The sequence below is a fragment of the Microcaecilia unicolor genome, chromosome 3, assembly GCF_901765095.1.
Source record: "Microcaecilia unicolor chromosome 3, aMicUni1.1, whole genome shotgun sequence".
Classification (NCBI taxonomy): Eukaryota; Metazoa; Chordata; class Amphibia; order Gymnophiona; family Siphonopidae; genus Microcaecilia; species Microcaecilia unicolor.
The window spans coordinates 50,003,681-50,028,991 of record NC_044033.1 but is presented as its reverse complement, the minus strand read 5'-3'; the positions used below and the strand labels follow the sequence as shown (position 1 = coordinate 50,028,991).

The 25,311-nt window shown below is 42.0% G+C and overlaps 1 protein-coding gene across 3 annotated transcripts in view; it reads left to right on the top strand.

The window, feature by feature from the left end:
• MAP4K3 (mitogen-activated protein kinase kinase kinase kinase 3) overlaps positions 1 to 25,311 on the top strand; it is a 363,843-nt gene that overhangs the window by 46,633 nt on the left and 291,899 nt on the right. For all 3 annotated transcript variants that reach the window (XM_030195906.1, XM_030195907.1, XM_030195905.1), the window contains exon 4: positions 14,658 to 14,722. In XM_030195906.1, coding sequence (XP_030051766.1) covers positions 14,658 to 14,722 — 65 coding nt within the window. The remainder of the gene's footprint in view (positions 1 to 14,657; positions 14,723 to 25,311) is intronic.

Genomic DNA, 25,311 nt, shown 5'->3' with positions numbered 1-25,311 from the left:
AGTGCAAAGTGATGCATGTGAGAAAGAGGAACCCGAATTATAGCTACGTCATGCAAGGTTCCACGGTAGGAGACATGGACCAAGAAAGGAATCTAGGTGTCTTTGTTGATGATACATTGAAACCTTCTGCTCAGTGTGCTGCTGTGGCTAAGAAAGCAAATAGAATGTTAGGTATTATTAGAAAAGGAATAGAAAACAAAAAAAGAGGATATTATAATGCCTTTGTATTGCTCCATGGTGCAACTGCACCTCGAATATTGTGTTCAATTCTGGTCGCCGCATCTCAAAAAAGATATAGTGGAATTAGAAAAGGTGCAGAGAAGGGCGACAAAAATGATAAAGGGGATGGGACGACTTCCCTATGAAGAAAGGCTAAAGCGGCTAGGTCTCTTCAGCTTGGAGAAGAGGCGACTGAGGGGAGATATGATAAATGGTCTATAAAATAATGAGTGGAGTTGAACGGGTAGATGTGAAGTGTCTCTTTACGCCTTCCAAAAATACTAGGACTAGGGGGCATGCAATGAAGCTACAATGTAGTAAATTTAAAACGAATCGGAGAAAATATTTCTTCACTCAACGTGTAATTAAATTCTGGAATTCGTTGCCAGAGAATGTGATAAAGGCGGTTAGCTTAGCGGAATTTAAAAAAAGGTTTGGACAGCTTCCGTGGTTGGGAGGTGGGGCTGGTGGTTGGGAGGCGGGGATAGTGCTGGGCAGACTTATACGGTCTGTGCCCTGAAGAGCACAGGTACAAATCAAAATAGGGTATGCACAAAGTAGCACATTATTAAATGGACTTGGGGAAAATCCACTATTTCTGGGATAAGCAGTATAAAATGTTTTGTACTTTTTTGGGATCTTGCCAGGTATTTGTGATCTGGATTGGCCACTGTTGGAAACAGGATGCTGGGCTTGATGGACCTTTGGTCTTTCCCAGTATGGCAATACTTATGAAAGAACTAAATGTTGACAGAGGCAGAGAATAAAATTGAAAAAAGCTGAAAGGAAAAGGAGGAGAGAAAAATGAGAAATAGGAAATCCTGGCAATAGAGTTAAGAGAAGATAGGACCCAACACAGTTGGGAAAAAAGGTATGTGGCCAGAGAAAGGTAGAAAAAAGAATTTTATTTTTGGTGTGGTAGATGTGTTAAACTTTTGTTTTATTTGTAGTTGTTAATTTGTGATGTAGTGAATGGAATGTCAATTTTTGAAATTTACTTCTGCTATCTTTATAGCAGTACAAGGAGAAATATTTTTGTTTTTATGTTGTCCTGCATGCCAGAGTCTGGTTTTCGGGGGTTTCACCTGAAGTTTTGTCCACATTTTTTATTAGTTTATGTTCACTCAAGGGGCTCTTTTGTTGGGACTTGGGTACTATTTTCAAAGATGCCTTTTTTTTTTTTTTTTTTTAATTTTTAACAAGAAGCTTTATTGGGTGAAACCACAAAGTACAATTCAAAACTGTACAGTCACTTATCATACAGGTTCCTCTCACATTAATTTCCATAATACATAAAGACTCCTAGTGTAATTTCCATAAAAAGCAAAAACATTTCTTGTCACATTTAAACCTTTTATAACCCCCCAGTAACCCCAAAGAACTCCCCCCCCCCTCCCTTCACTTCTCCATGTCTCATCCCAAAAGATGACTCCAAGATCCATATCTATGATCACGATGTGTTTACTGGTGCCCAAATCTGTTCCCATTTTGCTAGGGTTTTACGCTCCTTAGCCATTAGTTTTTCCATATTACTTATATACCACACCAAATTGTACCATCGCCGTATTGAGGGACATCCATTCTGTTTCCACATCCGTGCTATCAGCAATCTAGCTGCATTGATGCAGTGTTTTGCCAGCTGGCTCCCCTGGCTAGTGAGCCCCATGATTGGTCTATTAAATAAAAACACTGCAGGGTCCCATGGTATGTTACCCTCCACCCATCTATTCACCCTGCCTCGTACCGATTTCCAAAATGCTTGTACTTTTCTACAGGACCACCAAATGTGTCCCATTGTGCCAATCTGTCCACAGCCTCTCCAGCATAATTTCGATGCCCCAGGGTACATATGATGTAGCCTTGCCGGGGTGAGATACCAGCGATATATTACTTTTGTACAATTTTCTTGGATATTGACTGCTCGAGAGCTGTGAACTGAGGCCCGCTCCATCTGTTGCCACATTTCAGGGGTATATGTCACTCCCAATTCGCTTTCCCACTTATCCCGGTGTCTACAACTAACCCCTAGGGAGTCCCTCAAATGGCTGTATAACTTAGAGATCAAACCCTTGGATTTTTCAGTTTCCACACATAGTTGCTCTAAAAAAGTAACTTCCCCACATAACTTACGCTTCAAACCTGCTGTCTGAAGGAAATGAATAATCTGATTATATGCATATTGGTCTTGCTGAGGTAAGTCATATTCACTAGCCAACTCCCCAAATGTAATGAAGCGCTCATCTTTCATTAACTGCCCCCACCAAATCAATCTAGTTTTCCGCCATTTAATAAAAGGAGACAGTGTGCATCCAGGAGGGAATGCTGCATTGTAAGCTATAGGTGTTAGTCGTGATTCATAGAATCCTTTCATTCTCTCTAGTTTGTCCCAACAAGAAAAGGTGTATTGAATGATTGGATTTAAGGGTTGAGGTAAATATCGATATCTAGGTGCCAGCCAAAGTAATTGTCCCAACCTTAGTGGGCTCTGTATCATATACTGCTCTATCTGAATCCAAAGCTTATGTTCTGATTCATGAAACCATTCTATTGCAGCTTTCGCTTGGGCAGCTCTGTGATATAGCCCCAAATGTGGTACCCCCAGTCCACCCTTACTTTTCCTAGCTGCATATAAACGGGACCTAGGGAGACGAGCCCTATGACCCTGCCATATAAAGTGTTCTATTCTGGTTTGGAGCAAATGAAGCATACGATTATTAATTGGAAGCGGTATAGACTGAAATAGATATAGCAGACGTGGGAGAATATTCATCTTCACAGTTGCCACTCTCCCAAACCACGAGAGATGCAAGGGATCCCATCTATCTAGATCTCTCCTAATTTCCTTAATTAAGGGCAAATAGTTGGCTGTACTCATGTCATTCAATTTACTGGTAAGTATCACCCCCAAATACCGTAATCCCTGCTTGACCCAAGTCAACGGATATGTCTGACAGCAGGTCTGATAGTCTCTCTCCTCCATCCCCACTGCCATGGCTTCAGTCTTTGTATAATTAATTTTAAATCCTGATACTTGACTATATGCCTCAATCTCCGTAAATACTGCTGGTAGAGATGTTAAGGGTGAGATTAAGGTCAACAAAATGTCGTCTGCAAAAAGAGCAATTTTTGACTCCCATCTCCCCGCCTTCAGCCCTTGGACACCCGGGTTGGATCTGATATTATGAGCTAAAGGTTCCAGTACTAGAGCAAATAATAAGGGGGAGAGTGGGCAACCCTGACGAGTTCCTCGAGATAACTCAAAAAAAGGGGAAGAGTTACCATTAATCTTAACACAGGCCCTAGGTGCAGTGTATAATTCTTGCACCAACCCTCTAAACATAGGTCCAAACCCAAACTTTTGTAAGACCGAGTGCAGAAAGGACCAATGCACCCGGTCAAAGGCCTTCTCAGCGTCTATACTTAGCAAACAGCATGGGGACTTTTGCTGCTGCGCCAAGTACATGACGTCCATCGTCCTTCTAATATTATCAGAGGCTTGTCTGCCCATTATAAAGCCTACCTGATCAGAGTGTATTAGGGTCGGTAAAATACCCACCAACCTAGTGGCCATTACTTTGGCCAGGATTCGTACATCAACATTTAGTATAGAAATCGGGCGGTACGAAGCACATTCAGTTATCTCCTTATTGGGTTTGGGAATAACTGCTATCCAAGCATCCTTCATGGTTGGAGGCAAATTCCCTCCTTCCCTAACAAAATTCAAAACCTCTGTCAATATAGGCGCAAGATATGGGGCAAATGTCTTGTAATATTCTCCAGTATATCCATCCACCCCCGGAGATTTGCCTGTCTGCAGTGTCTTGATAGCTTTAAGGACCTCCTTAACCTCTATCGGAGCTTCCAATGTGCTCCAGTGCTCCGGGAGCAGGACTGGAAGATTTAATTCCTCTAGATATGCTTGGATAGCAGTATTTTGTATAGAGGAATCTTTAGTATATAATTCAGCATAAAATTCCCTAAATCGCTCTCCAATAGCCTGAGATGTGGAAAGAGTTGTGCCCCTTTTATCTTTAACTCGGAATATGTTCCTGTCCATCCTAAGTTTACGTAAACGTAGGGCCAGTTGACGGTTAATTTTATTTCTTCCATTGTACGCATGGAGACGGAGCTTCTCATTAATAAACTCAAGGTCTCTAAAAAGCAGCTCATCTAATTGGAGCCTCGCTTCCTGAAGAGATCTATATATCCTAGGTGAACCTGTTTGCTTATGAATAATCTCAAATTCTTCAATCTTACCCCTCCAGTATCTCTTTAGCGATTCCCGTTGCCTCTTAAGGCGACCCGCCACTTTCATAAAGTGGCCACGGGATACCGCTTTCAAAGCGTCCCAGACAATAGCAATGGAAGGGCCTGAATCCAGATTAAAATGTAAATATTCTTTAAGCATCTTCACATAATCTGCACAGATGTGTTCATCTTTTAGCATAGTGTTGTTAAAGGTCCACCTTTTATGTCCATCAGCTATCCCAGAGAGGGACAATAATACCTCACAGGGTGCATGATCTGAAATAGTAATATTTCCAATCTGTGTATCTTTCACTTGTCCCCCCAGTAATTTATCTAGAAAAAGAAAATCTATACGGGAATATGAGGCATGTACTGAAGAGTAGAATGAGTAATCCCTATCCAATGGATGCCCATCCCTCCATGTATCAAAGAGACCCATTTCTTCCACCCATGTAGCCATCTGACCCGCCAGTGTTCTATCCGTTCGGGAGACAGGTCCCGATCGATCTAAGTTCGGGTCCATGGTAACATTAAAATCACCTCCCAATATGAGTTGGCCTCCTACCATAGGTCTAATATTCCTCTTTAACGTTTTTAAAAAGGAGGTTTGGTTTGCATTCGGCCCATATATAGATCCCCAAGTATATTCCTTAGCTTCCAGCATTCCCCTAATAAGAAGGTACCGCCCTGCTTGGTCTCTCTTAATTTGCTGAACTTGTATTGGTATACTATCATGAAAAAGTAAAGCCACTCCTCGCTTCTTACTATTGGTAATATCAGAGGCAAAATAGATTTTTGAATATGAGGTAGGGTGAAACAAATGTTCATGTGCTCGTTTCAAATGTGTTTCTTGTAACATTACCACCTGTGGATGCAATCTGGCTAATTCTTGATATATCAACTGTCTTTTTCTCGGAGAGTTTAAACCCTTAACATTCCAGGTTATTACTTTTAGATCTGGTAGCATCTAACTTCCTTAATTAGAGACTGCATATACCAGCACCTATAGTAGAATCCTTCCCATTTACAGACATAGAAGAAGATTAAGAACCCCTCCCACCCACCCTCCCCAACCCCAGCCCCAACAATGTATTCCATGTGTGAAGTGTAGAAAACAGAAAAAACTCTTCCCACACTCACCCACATGAAGCTCCCAACAAGGTCAACAGCCTCTCACACCGCCCGATTCCCTAACCTCCCTTCATCCCTGAAATACGACTCTTCAGTTCAATACAAGTGCACCTTTCTTTTCACTTCTCTGGGTGCTCTCTTATCATGAATAACAAAATCTTAGTGTTGTCCCAGTTCAAGTCACAGATCGTGTTGTCGTCTTACGCAGCTTCTTTGCTTTATTGAAGACTTGTTTCCATTGATGAACTTTATCCCGCGCCTTGCTGGCCGCTGTTGTCTCCTCCGCTTCCAGTTCCATTAGGCCTGCTACTTGAAGAAGTTGTTTCGCATCTGCTACAGTGCGTGCTCGATATGATTTGCCTGCTATAACAAAGCAGAGGGCAAATGGGAAGGCCCATCGATATTTGATATTATGTTTATTCAAAGTGTCCAGTATTGGTTTCATCTCTCTACGCCATTGCAATGTATTTGCTGACAGGTCTTGATATACTGTTATCAAAGTCTCATTATACATTAGTTCTTTCTTCTGGCGTGCCAAAGCAAGTAATTGCTCTTTTTCAGTGAATTTCCAAAACCGAACAATAATGTCTCTTGGTCTGTTATTTTGCGAATTACCCAGCGCTCTATGGGCCCTCTCGACCTCTGGTAAAGGCATATCTGGCTGTGCCGCTAGAAGCTGTCCACAAACCTCTTGCACTATTTTCAAGACCTCTTCCTGGCTCCCTCCTTCTGGCACCCCACGAAATCGCAGATTTTTACGTCTACTGCGATTTTCAATGTCATCTATCTTATATTGTAGGTCAGATATCTGCGTTGTAGTTCCTTCCTCACGTAGGTGCATTTGTTGTACTACTTCCACGTGCTCATCCATCCGCACTTCTAGATCTTCTATACGGGTACCTACTTCTTTAAGTTCACCTCGTAAATTATCAATGCGCTCTACTATGTCCGCTTTCATATGCGCTAAATCTTTTTTCAAATCCATAAGCAAACGAGCAGAATGTGAGTTCCTCACACTGCCTGTGTCTTCTTCCGATCTTTCCGACTCAAAATCTGAGGCCTCTTCGAGGTATGGTGAGACATGGCGCGAGGGCGTTTTAGATGTACGCTGGCTACTGCGCATCGCGCTTTTCGCCTCTGAGTTCTTTAACTTTTGTGCCATTCTACCTTCCAACCTTTCAAACGAGGTTCGATCAGCGGGAATGAGTCAAAATGCGTCGTATTTACTGCTATAGTTCGCTATTTTAGCTGGATTACTCGGGAGCCACAAAATCAGGCTTCCATCGAGGACAGTGACGTCACCGGAAGTCCTTCAAAGATGCCTTTTAATATGCTCCATGGTTGGTATAATAGGTGTGGCTTCTGTGGGGTTGGCCTTGTATTTTTTCCTACAAAAAAAAGCACTGCCTGGGGGGATGCATGATTTAATGAAACAAAGGATGGTTTTAGATAATGAGGATTTCATTAAGAATTGGAATGTGATTTAAATAATTGTTCCCTCATTCTAATGATTTATGGATACACATCTTAGAAAAGGAAAGTGCTACCATCCAGAAAGTGATAGAGCAGAAGGATAAAGCCCTGTAGGATGAGTTTGAGTATGGGAAATTCATAGAAGAGATTAATAGAACTGTTGGGAGTTTAAAAAGAGGAGAAAGAAATTATGTAACACATTTTAACATTAGATTAACTATAAGAAAGTGTTTATCTCTTTCTCAGATATGAAAGATATGGGTATATCAGGAACAAAGCATGTAGGAAAAGAATCCACATCTCTGATGATTTGTTACCTTTTATAAATACCCCAGGACCCATCCCATCCCCATCCACTACTTCTAATTTTTTCTACGCCCCTTTATAAAATAGTATTAAATGTATAATAACCCTCAATGTATGAATGTATATGCCATTTTAAAACTCAGACTTGGTGCATGTCCTTCTTTTCAAAAAGTACCTCCTTACTGCATAGACCTTTTTAGTTCGAGTCTAACTAGAGTACTAAAAGTTGACATGTTTGTGAGGTCTCAACTTACTCAGTAATAAGTAAATTTATATATTAGAGATGCTTCTTAAATGCATCTTTTAAATTTTGACTTTAAAATTTCTGTTCCACAGAAACAGTTATTGCTAATATTTAATTAATGGTGAGGAGAGTAATTACTTTACGAGAAGGTTAGAATGGTGCAGTAAATATTAGGTAAAATTAGTTTGGAACTTCACTATGAGGATAGTGAATAGAAATAGCTTAGTGGTTCGAGTGTGGACTAGAAACCAGGGAAGCCAGAGCTCAAATACCTACTAATGCTCTTTTGTGAGTTTGGGCAAGTCACTTTATTCCTTCTGTTTCTGGTGCAAACCTAGGGGCTGATCTAATAAGCTGCACTATCCTTTAGTGTGGCAGTTTTCTTTGGATTTTCCCACTCAAATCTTAATCCTGATGGTACTGTTTGGCATGATTTTTTTTTAATGTTCCATTTTAGTTCCAGAAACTCCTCAATTCCACTGATGGCCCATATAGGCTTGGAAGCCAGCCACCCTCCTTTGACCCTGTCTCTCCTCTCACCCACAATACAGTCTTGCTGGTTGTGATGCAGGGGGGCAGGGGTGCTGCCACCTTACAAAATAGTGACAGCTCTAACAATTCATTCTGATGCACCACTAGGGTTCATCTGGTCATATAAGGCTTGAGCTATATCCACATTAAGGGAAAAAAATGTACTTTTGTCAAGATAAAATAAATAAAGATAGGGAATCCTATTGAGAAACTGGATAACCTGAAGGAAGGCATTATTTTGTACATCTTGGTGTTTGAATAAATTACATTTTTCTTTTGTGTTTGCAGGGAATGAGCTATGGCTGATACATAGATCAAATTGAATTATATTTCAGAATGATTAGTTTTACATATTTGATATGGCAGTCCAACTGCTCTAATAGCTGGCATCTTCTATTGATTTCTCAATCTGAATGTTTTTAGCAGACTGTAACTGAAATATAGGGAAAACATTGGAATTTTTAAGGTACTGCATCTGGAGTTAAAAAGCATATATTCATCATGCCATTTTTAAAAACTCATCTGAGTGCAATAAATTTTGATTGATCTTGGTTTATGTTTCCCAGTTACTCTGTTGATAATGCTACTAACTCACAAAGAACATAAATGGTGTTTAAGTGTTCATGCTTTTGCATAACATGCAACCATTCTAGTCTCTAGTGCAGTGCTTTCAAATGTTTATCCAGTATGAATGCATTTTAATATTTTTAAAATTCATGTGACCTCAGATGATGATTGAAACAAAATAGCAGCTACCCATTCCTGTTCCCTCTCTCATCTTCTTAGAAGCCATTGATAGGCCCGACTGTGCATATAAGAGTGCCTTTCTGCCTGCCTCACTTGAGCGGGACCAGCAGTCTTTTTTTTCTATAGGGCTGAGAAGACATGTTTGTGTTGCCGTCTTTTGCAGGGTTTTTTTCTGAGCTTTTCCTGCCTTTTGACAGTGAGTGGGGCAGGACCTTTTTCCTTTATCCTCCCTTTATTGTTGGGTTTCTTTTTTTTGCCATTTTTAAGTTTTCCTTTGTGTTCTGCACCCACGTCGGCCTGAGCACCTGGCCAGGTCTATTAAAAAAATAAATACATTAAAAAAAAAAATTAATCATTGAGCTGTCTGATTTCACTTCGGTTATTTTTCTCTTGATGTCCCAAGAAACTCCCAGTGGTTTCAAAAAGTGTACCAGGTGTGGCAAGGTCATTCCTTTGACTGACCCACACAGCTGGTGCTTGTCGTACCTGGGACCCGACCATCATACCTCTTACTGTATGCTATGTTCTCAAATGCAGAGAAGAAACCAGAACTGTTGAGAGTCCCTGTGTGAGAGACTTTATTTCTTCATCCAAGGCCATTGGAGCCATCTGTCCCAATGAATCCCGGAGCTGCATGGGACACTTGAGCACCGAGGAGGGCTCGGCCAACTTCGACATTGGGCATCAATAGGGTACCTGCAACCCAAATATCCTTGTAGTGTATCTCACTGCCATTTGCCAAAATTAATTGATTTTGACAGGTGTCACATCCACTTCCTTGTTTTTCAGCCAGTCAGAAGCAAGGACACACCTAAGCCATGCCCACTCCATGCCTCCTGTAATGTTACTGCCTGTCATGCCCGCTCCCCAACCCTTGGATGATGTCACCGGATATGATGCCTAGACCCTGCCCAAGCCCTGCCCCTTTTATATAGCCACACCCCTTGCCATGCTTTATTTTCATAGCCTCATCCCGAACCCTGCCCTCTTTTTTTCATAGCTCCAAATCCCACCCCTTTTGGTGATGTCATGGGAAGTGATATCATAGCCATGCCCCTTTTTCAAGATGATGGCCACTACTGTATGTATCATGTTACTTCCTGTTTCCACTATTAGCCACCATCTTGGATATGAAAAAAAACTCCTGACACCATCCATTCAGCCTCAGAGGAATTTAGTTGCATATGTGCACCTTAACCTTTTCCTCTCACAGGAAAGAAAAATAGGCATTTGTTTTTTCTTTTTTTCTTTAAAAAAAAAAAAGACAGAAAAAATTAGGCATTTGTTTTTTTCTTTTTCTTTCAAAAAGGAAAACCTTTTTAAGCTAGATCATCTGCTTCTAAGAAAAACAAGGAGGTTTAGCCTGCTGTACTAAGCTCTCTTTTTAAAAGAGAGATAGCAACAGCTCTGTTGTGCAACTAAATTCCTCCAAGGCTGAAGGGGGCGGTATCGGGATTTTAGACATCGCTTTCCATCACATGACCCCATCCAAGATGGCTGCTAGTAGTGGAAACAGAAAGTGATGTGATGCATACAGTAGTAGCCACCATCTTGAAAAAGGGGCATATCAGTTCATGTGACATCACCAAACGGGATGGGGTTTGAGAAGGGGCTATGCGAACAAGGTGAGGCAAGAGGTATGTCTATGCAAAAGGGGTGGTGCTTGGGGGTGATGTCATTCAAGGTAGCGGGGAGTAGGTATGACTTGGGCAGTGACATCAGTAAAAAGGGTCAGGGAATGGGTGTGTCTTGGGCATGCCCTCATTTCTCATTGGCCGAAAACCCAGAAGTGGGCATGTCAGCCTGTCAAAAATCAATTAATTTTGACAAATTTCAGTGACATGCAAGGATTGGACATTGTCCTCGGCACAAAGAGGCTCAATTGCAGGCATCGAATGGAAGAGAAGAAGAACTGACAGACCTGCTTGACTTGAAACACAGTACTAAGAGCACTGGGACACAGCATCATCAGTCCCTGAAAAGCGGTGGTGCCGTGAAGATCACTTTCCCTCCAAGGAGATTGCTGCAGCAGCAATCTCCTTGGAGCCGGGACCAGTCTTCCAAGTCATCCCAGTTATCTTCTCAGACTGTCACCACATCGGCACTGGCCCAGCCTTTACTGATACCTGCCTCCAAGGAGCGGCTTCAGACCTTCTGTAGGAGGAGCTGGAGTCGGCATTGGTGCTACTCATGTTGCTGCCTCAACCGAACCTGGAGGCCCATGTCCTGCCCGTTGGTTAGTTATCAATGCCGATGTCCTGCCAGGCATTAAAGTCTGCATCAGCCGAGCTGGTGCTTCTCTCCAGCCCTACATGAGAGGAAGCTCCCCCCAGCTTCCAGGAGAGGACCTGCCGCTTAGTACACTCGCCCATAGTCTGACTATGAGTCCAGTGGTCCGAGGTAGGCACAGACTCAGCCAGCTCGTGAACAGCAATTTGCTGAGTCTGATATGGACCACTCTTGGAGGCTGACCTGAAGCTAGAGGATCTCTTGGAAGAAGGATCCCTTGGTTTGCCATCAGACCATTTTCCACCTTAGGAAAGGAGAAAGTCTCCCACAGAAGACCTTCTTTCTTTTTTTTTTTTTCTTTTTTTTTTGCAGGAGATGGCTGAGTTCATCCCATTTAAGTTGGAAATTGAGGACGAGTCCAGGGCCAAGATGTTGGCATTAGGTATCTTTATAAGCAAACTCGCCTGGCTGTGTGTTTCCAACCTAGTGCAGGCTGTTCAGGAGAAACTCATGGTCATCCCTTGCCGAGGTAACCATCTTTTTGGGGACTAAGTGGAGGAGGTCGCTGACCTCATCAAGAAACATGCTGATACTATGAAGTCCCTGACTTGCCCTGCTCCTTCTATGGCCTCCACTTCCTGGAGATTTTTGGGTGGAAGCCAAAGGAGGGCCTACTATTCTCAGATGCGTAGGTTTATTCCTTCTGCTCGCCCTCCCCATCAGTCCCACGGTTCTTGTTCCTGTCCTTGGCAACAGTGAATCAAGAAGCCCCAGCCAGCTCCCCAGTGGACTGGCTTTTGACTGGCTCCGAGAGTGCATAGCCATTCTAAAAGCAAACAGGATGCTAGGCATTATTAGGAAAGGGGTGGTGAATAAGACCAAAAATACTAAAATGCATTTCTCGGTCCATGGTGCGTCCGCAACTTGAGTATTGTGTTCAGTTCTGGTCGCCGTATCTCAAAAAAGATATAGCGGAATTAGAAAAGGTTCAAAGAAGAGCAACCAAAATGATAAAGGGGAATGGAACTCCTCTCATATGAGGAAAGGCTAAAGAGGTTAGGGCTATTCAGTTTGGAAAAGAGACTGATGAGCAGAGATATGATTGAGGCCTACAAAATCCTGAGTGGTATAGAATGAGTAGAAGTAAATCGATTTTTAACTTGTTCCAAAAGTACAAAGACTAGGGGACGCTTGAGGAAGTTACATGGAAATACTTTACAAACAAATAGGGGGAAATATTTTTTTCACTCAACGAATAGTTAACGAACTGTTTGCTGGAGGATGTGGTAACAGCGGTTAGCGTATCTGGGTTTAAAAAAGGTTTAGACAAATTCCTGGTGGAAAATCCATAGTCTGCTATTGAGACAGACATGGGGAAGCAACTGCTTGCCCTGGGATTTGTTATATGGAGTGCTGCCACAATTTGGTTTCTGCCAGGTACTTGTAACCTGACTTGGCCACTGTTTGGAAAACAGGATACTGGGCTAGATGGACCACTGGTCTGACCCAGTATTGCTACTCTTATGTTCTTAGGTATGTGACCTTGGATCACTTACTGGTAGGAGTGAGTTTGAATTTTTTTTCAAGAAAAGGTAGCCCCTTGTAACCTCAGATGGGTGGGTTCTTGAAATTGTCTGTGAGGATTACACCATTTATTAGTGAAAACTTCCTCCAAATTGTCCACCAGGAGAGTCATGGTTCAGCTCTCAATATCAGGAAGTGCTCACTGAGGGACTAGTTTCCTTTCTACAGGTCCGAGCGGTCATACTCATGCCACCAAGGGACGAAGGGAAAGAATTCCAAGTACTTCTTTCTGCCCCCCCCCCCCCCCCCCCAAAAAAAGGGCCTTGAACAAATATGTGGTAAAAGAAAAGTTCAGGATAGTTTCTTTGGACACCCTGCTTCCCATGATCCAGGCAAATGATTGGTGATGCTCTCTGTACTTAAATGATGTTTACACCCACATACCGATACTTCTTTGTCACCAGAGGTATCTCAGATTTCAAATACAAAAACGTCCATACCAGTAATAATAATAAAACTTTATTTCTAACCTGCTGTATCTGGAGCAGTCTAAGGGAACAAAAATACATACATAATAAAAATTCAATACAACATATAGATAGACATTAAGGTCCCATGGTATCATTGGACCTCAATGTCGTCATCACCCAAATGATGAAAGCTGTATTGCAGCCACTGGACACTTGCCACCTGAAGTTCCTGACGTGGAAGGTGTTTTTTTTTTTGTGGCAGTCCTTTCAGTGCTCAGAGTTGATGAGCTTCGGGCCCTAGTAGCTGATCCACCTTACACAAGGTTTCAGTATAAGAGTGGTTCTCTGCACCCATGCTAAGTTCCTTCTTAAGGTTGTATCAAAGTTTAGTCAATTGTTCTGGCAACATTCTTCCCAAAAGCTTCTGTCCATTCTGGCAAAAGTGCACTGCACAGTTTGGACTTCAAGAGAATCTTGGCTGCCTATCTGGAGCAGACTAAAGCCCATAGAGAGTCCACCCAACTTTTTGTTTGTTTTAACCCAAACAGGATGAGGGCAGCCATCGGTAAATGTACTTTATCCAACTGGCTAGCAGACTACATCTCTTTCAGTTATGCCCAAGCTGGGCTGACTCTGAAGGATAATGTCACAACCCACAATGTGAGGGCCATGGCTGCATTAATAGCCCACTTGAAGTTGGCCTCCATTGAGGAGGTCTTCAGGGCTGCAATGTGATCTTCAGCCCACACATTCACACCACATTACTGCCTTGAGCAGGATTTCTGAAGTGACAGCCAGTTCAGTCAGACAGATCTGCAGAATTGGGGTCTAGATTCAAACTCCACTCTTCTATGCTTGTTTTGGCTGCCCCTTCCCTTGATCATGTAGTTTAGTTAATTGGTTCCTGGTTGGCCTTGCGTATTGCAAGTCCCTGTTGACTGGTGTTTGTTGTTTTTGGTGAGCCTGGTAACTTGGGATTCCCAATTATGAGAAAATACTGTCATGCTTGTCCTTGGAGAAAGTAAAGTTACTACCTTTAGCAGGTGTTCTCTGAGGGCAGTAGGATATATATTCTTATAAACTCTCTCCTCCCCTAGGAGTTGTATTCCCTGAGCTGAAGTCAACTACTGGTACCACGCGAGTTAGGCAGGTGGGAAGGCGCATGCACAGTTGGGCCTGTCAAAGGCTTCTTAAAAGAGCTCAGGATAGCATGTGTGCCAGAGCTCTGTTAGTTGGCATCACCCAATTGTGAGAATATTTGTCCTGCTGTCCTCAGAGAACATCTGCTACAGATGAGTAACTTCACTAAATAAATACATTAATAAAGAACTGCATAGGTTATAATGGAGGACCGGAGGAAGGAAGAGCAGCCCTGTTTCTGTGACCCCCCCCCCCCCCCCCCAATCATTTCGGGTCCTGACCTATGGTTTGGGAGCGACTGCTCTAGTGTATAACTTTAAGCTATTAGATATTGATAGATAACACTGAACATATTAGAAATTAATAAGTATCAACTTCTGTCATTTTTTCCTTAGACGAGATAAGTTATGGATCTGCATGGAATTTTGTGGAGGCGGTTCTTTACAGGACATTTATCATGGTAAGCTAAAATGTACTTTTAAAATTTTTGTTCAGATATTCATTGAAGTTTGAGTATTGGTTATGGTTTAATATATTTGATATACCACCTCTCATGAGGACACAGCGAGGCAAGCAATCCTGTGTAAACCAAATTGTGCTCAGAACTAGTCTCATAGCTCTTAGTTATGAAATCAATGCCTAACCATGTCGTACATATTAATTATTGGAAAAAGAGTACAATGGAGCCCAGACTTTATACGTATGTAGAGTTCCCTCTTTTCAGTTGTCTACTTTATGGAAGACCTAGTTTTACCACATCCGTATGTCTTTCTAGTAGGTAAGTTGTCATCTGTGGCTAAGAAGAAGTTGCGCAGCTTAGTCTTTTCAGAAGTTGTGTCTGACAGGATCATAGAATTCCAAAAAACAGTCTTGCAGGAAATCTCAGTATTTATATACATGGCATCGTATGTTGTTCCAGTATAGGGATCAGCTTGGCACAGAACAGTTGGTGTGAAGGGGATACCAGACTCCGTGTCATAAAACCAGCACTAGTTAGAGATCTTTTCAATGATATTACAAAAAAAATCCCAATATAAACCACCAGTACACAGTAACTAATGCTAAAACAGAACCAGGGTGCTGCTCCCCAAAATATCGTATATTATTTATTATGAGGGCATATAATAAAATTCTTAACATACAGAAACGAGACAAAATATCCAAATTACGTATATGAAGCATGAATCTTGTAAAGGGACACTTAATATATGTAAAAGAGATATAGTCAAAATGATTGGAAATATAATTTTAATTATTAAAAGGGATTTTAATTCAAATTATTAAAGGGATTCTCAAATTTTAACTCACCCAAGCAGGGATGCCCACTTTCATAGGCTAATACCCTGGAGGATGGGTAAGTTTCTCAATCATTGAGTACCCCATAAGTATTTATCTTCTGTGTCCAGCACACTTCAGTCTCAATACTCAGTACTCAATATATATACCACAATTCAAATACAATGTATCCTATCTAAATACTGTTGCTCCTGTTTATCATATACTCAACATTATCAAATCTTCTAATATTGCAATGTTATAATTTTTTCAGTCTTTTCAATAACATGTGCCCTATAATATCTAGATGCACACACATTTTACTAATAATATTTTACTGTTCACCACCTGCGTGAAAAATAAGAAAGCAGTGCTTATCTCAGTGTTGTTAAGCGAGTTTACCCCACCGGGCTGCCGTTGCAATACAGTTCTTCTGTTTTAATTTGCTGAAGCTTCACTATGCTACGGCTGCCTCCACGACCAGCGTCCCTCCTTAACGCTCAAAACTGCAGGGTTTCGATAAAGTCTGCTTCTGGGACTCAGTTTCAGTCTGCCGCAATGGATTCACTCTGCCACTGTCTGAAAACAATGCAATAAGTGCGCCAACATTTCCAATATTCTAGCAAATTGAAATAGGAGAGCTGTATTGCAATGGCTGCTGGGTGGGGTAGACTGAATTGTATACATTGAGATTTGAGATGGAAGTGGCACAGGGTGTGCTGGATATTGAGAATATAAACACTTATGGGGTATTCAGTGATTGAGAAACTTATTCACCCTCTAGGGTATTAGCCTATGAAAGTAGGTATCCCTGCTTGGGTGAGTTAAAACTCTGAGAATCCCTTTAATAATTAAAAATTATATTTCCAATAATTTTGACTATATCTTTTTTAGATATATTAAGTATCCTTTTAAGAGGTTAATGCTTCATGTATGCAGTTTGGATTTTTTTCTCATTTCAGTATGTTAAGAATTTTATTACATGCCCTCATAATAAATAATATACAGTATTTTGGGGAGCAGCACCCCGGTTTTGTTAGATCTTTTCAGACATGTTTAGCAGCTTGGAGGGATCCATACTGCTCTGTTTGCTGTAAAATAAGAAAAGAAAAGATGTAGTATCACAGCTGAAAGCAAAATATGTTTTTGTTTCTTAAGGTTTTCCTTGCGGAGGGCAGGAAAGAGCTGGGGGCAATGTCTCCAAGTGGGTTAGTTTTGTACAGGCCATGATAGTAATGAACTTAATTCCTAAGCCAGGGTATATGGAATATGATCTGTGTCTCAAATTTATTGCTGAAAAACAGAGTGGGAACGGAATCAGGCTCTTCAAAATAGACCAGAGACGCTGAATTAGAATAGCAAACTTGAATAAAGCATGACTCAACACGGTATCATGTTTCGGCACTCAGGGTGCCTTCTTCAGGAGTCTTGGTATACTTGTCAAAAAGTCTGGATCCTCAGTATGTGAACTACTAAAGAGTGGTGGTCTTTATAAAGACCTTTGGGAGTTATTATAAATGCTGTTGCTTCTGAACGCTGCTGGGATTGCTCAGAATCAACTTAGGAGACTCCAGACACTCCATAACACAGCTACATGTTTTTTTTGCATGGTGGCCATGTTTATGTGCTTTTTATTAAATGTATTGGCTCCCGGTACAATTCAGTTCAAGATGCTATGCCTTACTTACAGAGGTTTTGGAGCTGATATGTGGCCAGACGGCAACACACGGTTCTGGAAGTTATATGTCCTTAGCCGAAATTGAAGACACTTCCTGTGACCTGGAAGTATCGGGATGAGAGTATAACAAATTGTTTTCCTGAATCATGTGGAGAAGGGTGCCCAGGGAAACCATCCTTAACTTTTCTTTGTCCAGGAATTTGTTCAGTGCAAGTGTTTTACAGTAATCATAGCATCACTATGCAGACTGGGGAGTCCATGTGTTCCCCTATCTGGATGATTGGCTGGTGAAGAGCATGTCGAAGGGTGGTGCTCAGGCTGTTGGTGCTACTAGGTTTCATTTTAAATTATCCCAAGTCCCTTTTCCATCCTGTTCAGCAATTGGAGTTCATTGGGGCCCTGATAGACACACAGCAGGCATGGGCTTTTCTTCCTGTGCCAAGGGTGGACAGGCTTGGAGCTCAGGTCCAAGTCAGCCAGCAGGTCACAGCTCAGAAGATGTTGAGATTGTTAGGCCACCTAGAGGCATATTTTCAAAGCACTTAGCCTTCCAATGTTCTATAGGATTCTATGGAACTTTGGAAGGCTAAGTGCTTTGAAAGTATGCCTAATAGCCTCCACTTTCCATGTCATGCTCATGGCACGTCTTCACATGAGAGCTGCCCAGTGGACACTAGCTTCCCGGTGGTGCCAAACCTTGGAGAACCTAACGGATGTTTTCTGAGTAACACCAGAGTTGTTTCAGTCTCTTCTTTGGTGGACAATTTGAGTCAATTTGACTGTGGGACTTCCATTCCATTCCACATCCCCAGAAAGTGCTGATGACAGATGCATCTCACAGCTTCACACCCAGGGAGCTTGGTGAGCTCAGGAATCGGATCTTCAGATCAACCTCCTGGAACTACAGGCAATCTGGAACACTCTAAAGGTTTTCAGAGATCATCTGTCCAACCAAATTGTACTCATTCAAACAGACAATCAGGTTGTAATGTACTACACCAATAAGTAGGGGGGTACTGGAGGCTGTCTTGATGTGGCAGTGGGCAGTCCAGCATGGGATGCTGCTGAAGCCCACTTTACTGGTGGGCAAATCCAACAGCCTGGCTGACAGACTGAGCATGGTCATGCAGCTGCATGAGTGGTCCCTCTACCTGGGCATTGCCTGTGAGATCTTGCAAGTGTGGGGCACCCCCTTAGGTGATCTCTTTGCCACTCTTCTCAATCACAAAGTCCATTAGTTCTGTTCCAGGTTCCAGACAAACGACAGACTAGTGTTGGATGTCTTCCTCCTTCATTGTGGGACAGGTCTTCTGTATGTGTATCCTCCCATCCCTCTTGTGGGGAAGACTTTGCTGAAACTTGAGCAAGACTGAGGGACCATGATCCTGATCACTGCATACTGGCCCAGGCAGATATGGTTCCCTCTTCTTCTGGAGTTGTCCTCCAAAGAACCTTGGAGATGGAGTGTTTTCTGACTCTCATCACGCAGAACGAGGGATCTCATCTGCATCCCAACATCCAGTCTCTGACCCTCACAGCCTGGACGTTGAGAGCTTAGAATTTGCTTTCTTGCATCTTCCTGAGGATTCTTCTGGGTCTTGCTGGCTTCTAGGAAAAATTCCAGTAAAAGGTGTTATTTTTTCAAATGGAGGAGATTTGTTGTCTGGTGTGAGGGCAGGGCCCTAGATCCCCTTTCCTGGCCTACACAGACCCTGCTTAAATTTCTTCTACACTTTCTGAGTGTTGTCTGAAGACCTTCTCTGTAAGGGTTCACCTTAGTGTGATTAGTGCTTACCATCACTGTGTAGAGGGTAGTCCTGTCTCTGGACAGCCTGTAGTTTGCTTCATGAGAAGTTTGCTTTGCTATCAAACCAGCAGCCTGTGTCATGGGACATAAGAACATGAGTAGTTATACTGTGTCAGACCAACGGTCCATCTATCTTAGTATCCTGTTTCCAACAGTGGCCAAGCCAGGTCACAAGTACCTGGCAGAAACCCAAATTGTGGCAACATTTCATACTACAAATCCCAGGGCAAGCAGTCATTGCCCCATGTCTATCTCAATAGCAGACTCTGGTCTTTTCCTCCAGGAACTTGTCCAAACCTTTTTTAAACCCAGATGCGCTAACCACTGTTACCACATCCTCCAGCAAAGAGTTCCGGAGCTTAAGTATTCATTGATTGAAAAAATATTTCCTCCTATTTCTTTTATTTATTTATTATTTATTTGTTTCATTTGTAGCCCACATTTTCCCACCTATTTGTAGGCTCAATGTGGCTTACATAGTACCGGAGAGGCGTTTGCAGACTCCGGTGTAAACAAATACAAAGTGATATTGTGGTAAGATAAAGTTCATGTAGCACAGCCACATTAGGGAATCGTACAACGGAAGAGTTGTGTTAAAAGTATTTCCATGTAACTTTCTTGAGTGTCACCTAGTCTTTGTACTTTTGGAATGAGTAAAAAATAATTTATTTCTACTTGTTCACAGCACTCAGAATTTTGTAGACCTCAATCATATTTCCCTTCATCTGTCTCTTTTCAATTTGAAGAGCCCTAACCTCTTTAGCATTTCCTTATACCTTATATGAGAGGAATTCCATTCCCTTTATCATTTTGGTTGCGCTTCTTTGAACCTTTTCTAATTCTGCTGTGTCTTTTTTGAGATCGACGTCTAGAACTGAACACAATACTTAAGGTGTGGTTGCACCATGGAGTGATATAGAGACATTGCAGTATTTTCGGTCTTATTCACCATCCCTTTCCTAATAATTCCTAGCATCCTTTTTGCTTTTTTGGCCACTACTAATTAGGACCTCAGAGTTGTACTTGCCCAACTGATTAAAACTCCTTTTGGAGCTGCTGGATTCCTGTCATCTGATGTACTTGACTTGGAAGGGCCTGATTTTGGTGGCTGTTACTTCAGCTCACAGAGTCATTGGTGGATCCACCTTACAAAATTTAATCATAATAGAGTAGTTCTCCACATTCACCCTAAGTTCCTACCTAAAATTGTGTTGGAGTTCCATCTAAACCAAATATACTGCTCTCTTTCTTAGGGGCTGCTGTTCATTTCTCATTTCTCTCCTCTCCTCCTGTCTTATTCCATTCCCTTATTACATCTGTTTCTGATGTAATTTGCCTCTGCTTGCCCCGGATTTGTAGCGTGGAATGTTGCTACTAATTGGGTTTCTGCCAGGTACTTGTGACCTGGATTGGCCACTGTTGGAAGCAGGATACTGGGCTAAATGAACCATGGCTATTCTTGTGTTCCAACTTTCTTTTCCCATACCACATGCCCATCCTGTCAAAAGTGCACTGCACACCTTGGACTGCAAGCCAGCATTGGCCTTTTACTTGGAGCAGACTATGCCCTACAGACAGTCCACCCAGTCTTCATAGAAGAAATTTGCAAGGTTGCAACATGGTCTTCACTCCACATGTTCACATCTCACTATTGCCTTGAGCAGGATACCCGACAAAATAGTTGGTTTGGACAGACAGTTTTGCAGAATATGTCTGGGGTCTAGAATCCAACTCCACCCCTCTAGGCCAGTTTTGTTCTACTACTACTACTACTTAACATTTCTAAAGCGCTACTAGGGTTACAGCAGCGCTGTACAATTTAAACAAAGAAGAACTTTCCCTGCTCAAAGGAGCTTACAATGTAATGGACTGTTCTAGGCTGCACTCTCACACAGTTGTATATAGTTTCAGATTAATTACTATTTTGTCCTCGCCATTGCGAGGCCTAGTTGACCTATGGTGGTGGTTTTTGGTGAGCTCGGTAGCTAGGGATATTTACTTATGTGAATATGGCCTGCTTGTCCTTAGAACAAAGATACTTACCTATAGCAATCATTCTCCGAGGATAGCAGGCAATTCATTTTCACATACCCTTTCCTTTCCTTTTTTTTTTTTGCTATACTTTAGTGTTACACTGATGGTCCCACACTCTCGTGGCAGGCAGGAAGGCACTTGTGCATGCATAGTGGGGAGACTGCATGTGTTCCTAAAGCTCTATTAGCTTGGTTAAGCTCCGCACTGGACGATGTAGATGATGTATGGGCAGACTGGATGGACTGTACAGGTCTTTTTCTGCCGTCATCTACTATGCTGCTATGTTGCTCACATATGAGAATGAATAGCTGGCTGCCCTCGAAGAACACCTGCTACAAGTAAGTATCTTCGCTTTTTGGTTGACTTCTAGTCTTGTTCCTCCCCCCTTCCCCTCCACTCGTTCAAGGAACAAGGGTTGGGGTGGGTGGGCGCCTGCTAGACTATCAGAGCCTTTTTTTTGCAATTGGGGGTTGGGTCGGGGGAGTCAGTTATGTGGTGGTGGTGGTGGTGGGATGGCTGCTGCTAGACACCAGGGATATGTTTGGGAGGGGGGGAGGTTAGGGATGGAGATAAGGGGCTGATGTATGCCTTGGCATACTTGAGGCTTTTTGTTCTTTTTCTAAAGGCAACCCTTCTGTCAGTGCCTGAGCTAATCACTGCTCTGGCACCAACAGGAAAGTTGACATTTAGCACTGAGCCATGGATTATTTCTGTGATTTTTGACATGGCAGTAATTTGCATGCTTATTAGTTTGAACATACCATAGCAATTTGGGGCACAAATTTTGCGGTAGAATCTTTAGAAAAGGCATTATTAATAGTGTGGGCCAAAAAAAGCTCTATGCCTAGTTAATTCCAGACAAGCAGACTTAAATCCAGGAATTTACAACCACACTGCTTGTGATGCAGAGTGCAAAATTAAGATAATCTGGTGCAAAGCCATGGATGCTCTTAAAGACCAAGATGATTATCTTGAATTGAATATAAAATGTCATCATAATTTGTACAATACTGAGCATACTAAGTCCCCAGGGTTCAAATCCTCAACCAGCCTAGGTACACTGTTTATACTAGCTGAAATCTCTTCAAAACGTTTTGAGGGATACCTGCATACACTGTATTACAGTAGATCAGCCTACTTAAATTCAAGGCGTGGCCCATTGTAAGCAAAACTCTTATTGGTAGATGGGGTACAGATGTCTAACCAGCTTTAAATGGTAAAAGGTCACCTCACAAACTGTTGACACTTGCGAGAAAGATAACCCGATTCAAATGTCACTCTATTTCCCCCCCCCCCCCCCCCCCCCCAAATGAAAGGTAAAGCCTGAATCTAACTCATTCCTGCCTATCCACAAAAGCTATGATTTTTTTTTTTTGTCATTCAGATCCAGATTTTTTTGTTTGTTTTTTTTTAAATGAAAACCGGTCCGAAATCTTTTCAAGCCCGATGTTCACCTGCTTGAGTGTAGTGATGCCTTGATAACTGAGCCCACAGATCTGTTGTGGAGCCCCAATATTAAATGGGGACTGAGAAAGCCCACTAGCCCCAAAGAGAGCCTGTCTCTGCCTTCCTCTCACTGTGGGGGATCCTGGCAGGATGGCTCCAGTGTGAAGGAAACTCCTGAACCATGCTACAACCTAAATTCTGCGCTAACAAACCTCTTGAGCTGGTGCAATGGGGTTCTTATCACAGTCAGGGTAGTAGGAGCTAGTGGCACTGTTAACTTGCTAGCCCTCACATGCCCTATTTGCAGCCGATTGACATCCAATTGTAGCGATCACATTGAGTGTCCCCTCCTCCACCCTAAAGTTTTCTTGGCCTTGTCTTAAGTTGTGTCTCCTCCTGGCCTCTTTTGCGCTCTTACCATTAATTCCTTCTCACTCTCCCAAATACCTAATCCGAGCTGGTTTTTTTTTTTTTTTTTTAAAGTTAACTTGTTCCAAAGAGGGGACTGCATGTTTTTTTTTAAAATCCTACAGAAGCGGGTGGGGGTGGGGGGAGGAGATTAAAAAGTTCTCCATGGGAGCTCTGCCAGCCAGCCACACCGAATAAAAAGCTCATAGGCCAAAGGTTGGAGCTACAGAGGATCTGGAGCCCTCTGGCTCCACCACTGCAAAGGTCCATGGACTGACCCCCTGTAAACAAGCACTGGCCAAATGACTCTACCAATGGGCCACAGGCCAGGGACTGTGCCCTGGGGATTCAAGCCTTCCTCAAATAACACCTGACAACATTGGATATTTCTTATAGGATTTTTGCATACTGATCACAGAAATGGGATTAAAGTTTCTGTAACATATGGTTTTCCAGCAGTATGCAGAAAATTGTTACAACATGTGTCAATATAACTAATAAATAAGCACAGTTCAGTTTACATATAATGTCATGTAGCCCTATTTTCATGTGTTGCTTCTAGGAGAAGTTGATGAATAGGTAGTTAAACCGGAAATGTTGCTGAAATCTATTAATCATTTTCACTGCTACATTTGCGTTTTTTTGTCTGAAGGCACAAAGAACTATGACACCACTGGTGAAGGCGGTGGACTGTATTAAAGTTGGTGATCAAGACAAAAGCTGGACTCCATATTTGTTGTACATCATGTGCAGTTAATTACTATAGCTTTTGCAGACAATTTTTTCAGTTTGTCATATTAAATTAGGGAGTGTGTTGTCGCTGAGGATTATCTTGGTATCTGATAGAAAATTCATTGAAGGGCTTAACATAATAACTTTATTTTATCAGCATTCAATTTCATACGATATTTTAAAGTCCAGCTATCAATAGCATCTACACGTTCTTCTACTTTAGATGTACTGTCAGCAAACATGCATAAGGAGGAAGAATAGATTGGAATGTGAAGAGTGATATCATCTGCATATATGTACTGTTTAAATCCCCCCCCTTATAGACCTCTTTCTGACTCCGTCACACGGGGGACTAAAGGTACTTATTTCATATATCAGGTTCTGTATAGTTTCTCTAACCTCCATTGTCACCCAATCACAAGGGGGTGGCATTAGGAGCCGTAATTGAAAACTAATTCCCATAACTACTGCTTTCTGTCCAAAACTGAGTGTCACTTGTATGTGATCTACCTTGTAGGCTAAATGTTAGGTAAAGAGAAGATAGAATCAATAAAAATAGAGACAGAGATAGGTTTAGATAGATAGGTACATTTTATTTCTTACCCAAACACAAGTCTTCAAGTTGATACAAATACAGACATCAGATTCTGGGTTTATCTGCACAGCGCCCTGCCGTCTGAGAGAAGCGTTGGGGAGGAGTTCCAAACTAAGGCAAAATCTCCCCTCTTTTATACTCTATCTTCTCCATAGAAGTGAATGGTGAGATACCTAGCTCCTAATATTTCGCAATTTCTGAGAGCATACTTTCCCATGCGGTCTGCTGTCTGATGTGCCCACCTCCTTCCGTTCTCAGCTACTGCTAATTATCAACATGTTTTGGGAAGCGTTGAGATAACAGTTTCACATCTTCCGGCTGCAATACTTTTCATACTTTTCATACCTTTCATACCATCTCATGAACTCTGTATTACCTCTGTATCATTGTATACCAAAACTAATAAGCTCCATTTTATTCATCTGATCTTTCATTCTTTCATTACAGGTGCTGTATTTGATTTAAAAATTGTACCAATTTGTGGCAGGACTCATTGTTCAGACCTGCTTTTTGCAGATTCTCAAATATTAAATCATTTACTTGTTCTTTGGCCTAGTCAGTACTTTTTCAGTTGTTTTAGGCTGCATAGCTTTACCCATCACTATTCCAGTGGTAGATCTAAAGCCAGGCCATATATTAACATTCCCCTCTTCACCCTATCCCATAGGGTGACACCAGGGTTAACGTACCTTGGTACCATCCGTTCCAGAAGGTATTCTATGAGGCCATCAAATTATCTGAGTCTTAAGATCAACTGGTACAATTTGTTTAGTTTTCGGTTGAGACTTACTCAAACCTGTAGCGAGAAATGTTTTTATGAATGGGACTAATCCATGAGCTCATTTACAAAATCCCATGAAATATAGGTATGCGGGTAATAGCAATTTCAGGTGGATCATACTAATAGGCTGTTTAAAGTTGTAGGTATTCAGAATCCTTAAACAGGTCGGGATGCCTGGACCTTACTAGTACTCATCATTGGCATCCAATCATGAGCACTAATAAGTGGATAGCAAGTATGAGGTTGCCTCATACAGCAAAAATGGTCAATCCTAGGAAAATTTATATTAACCA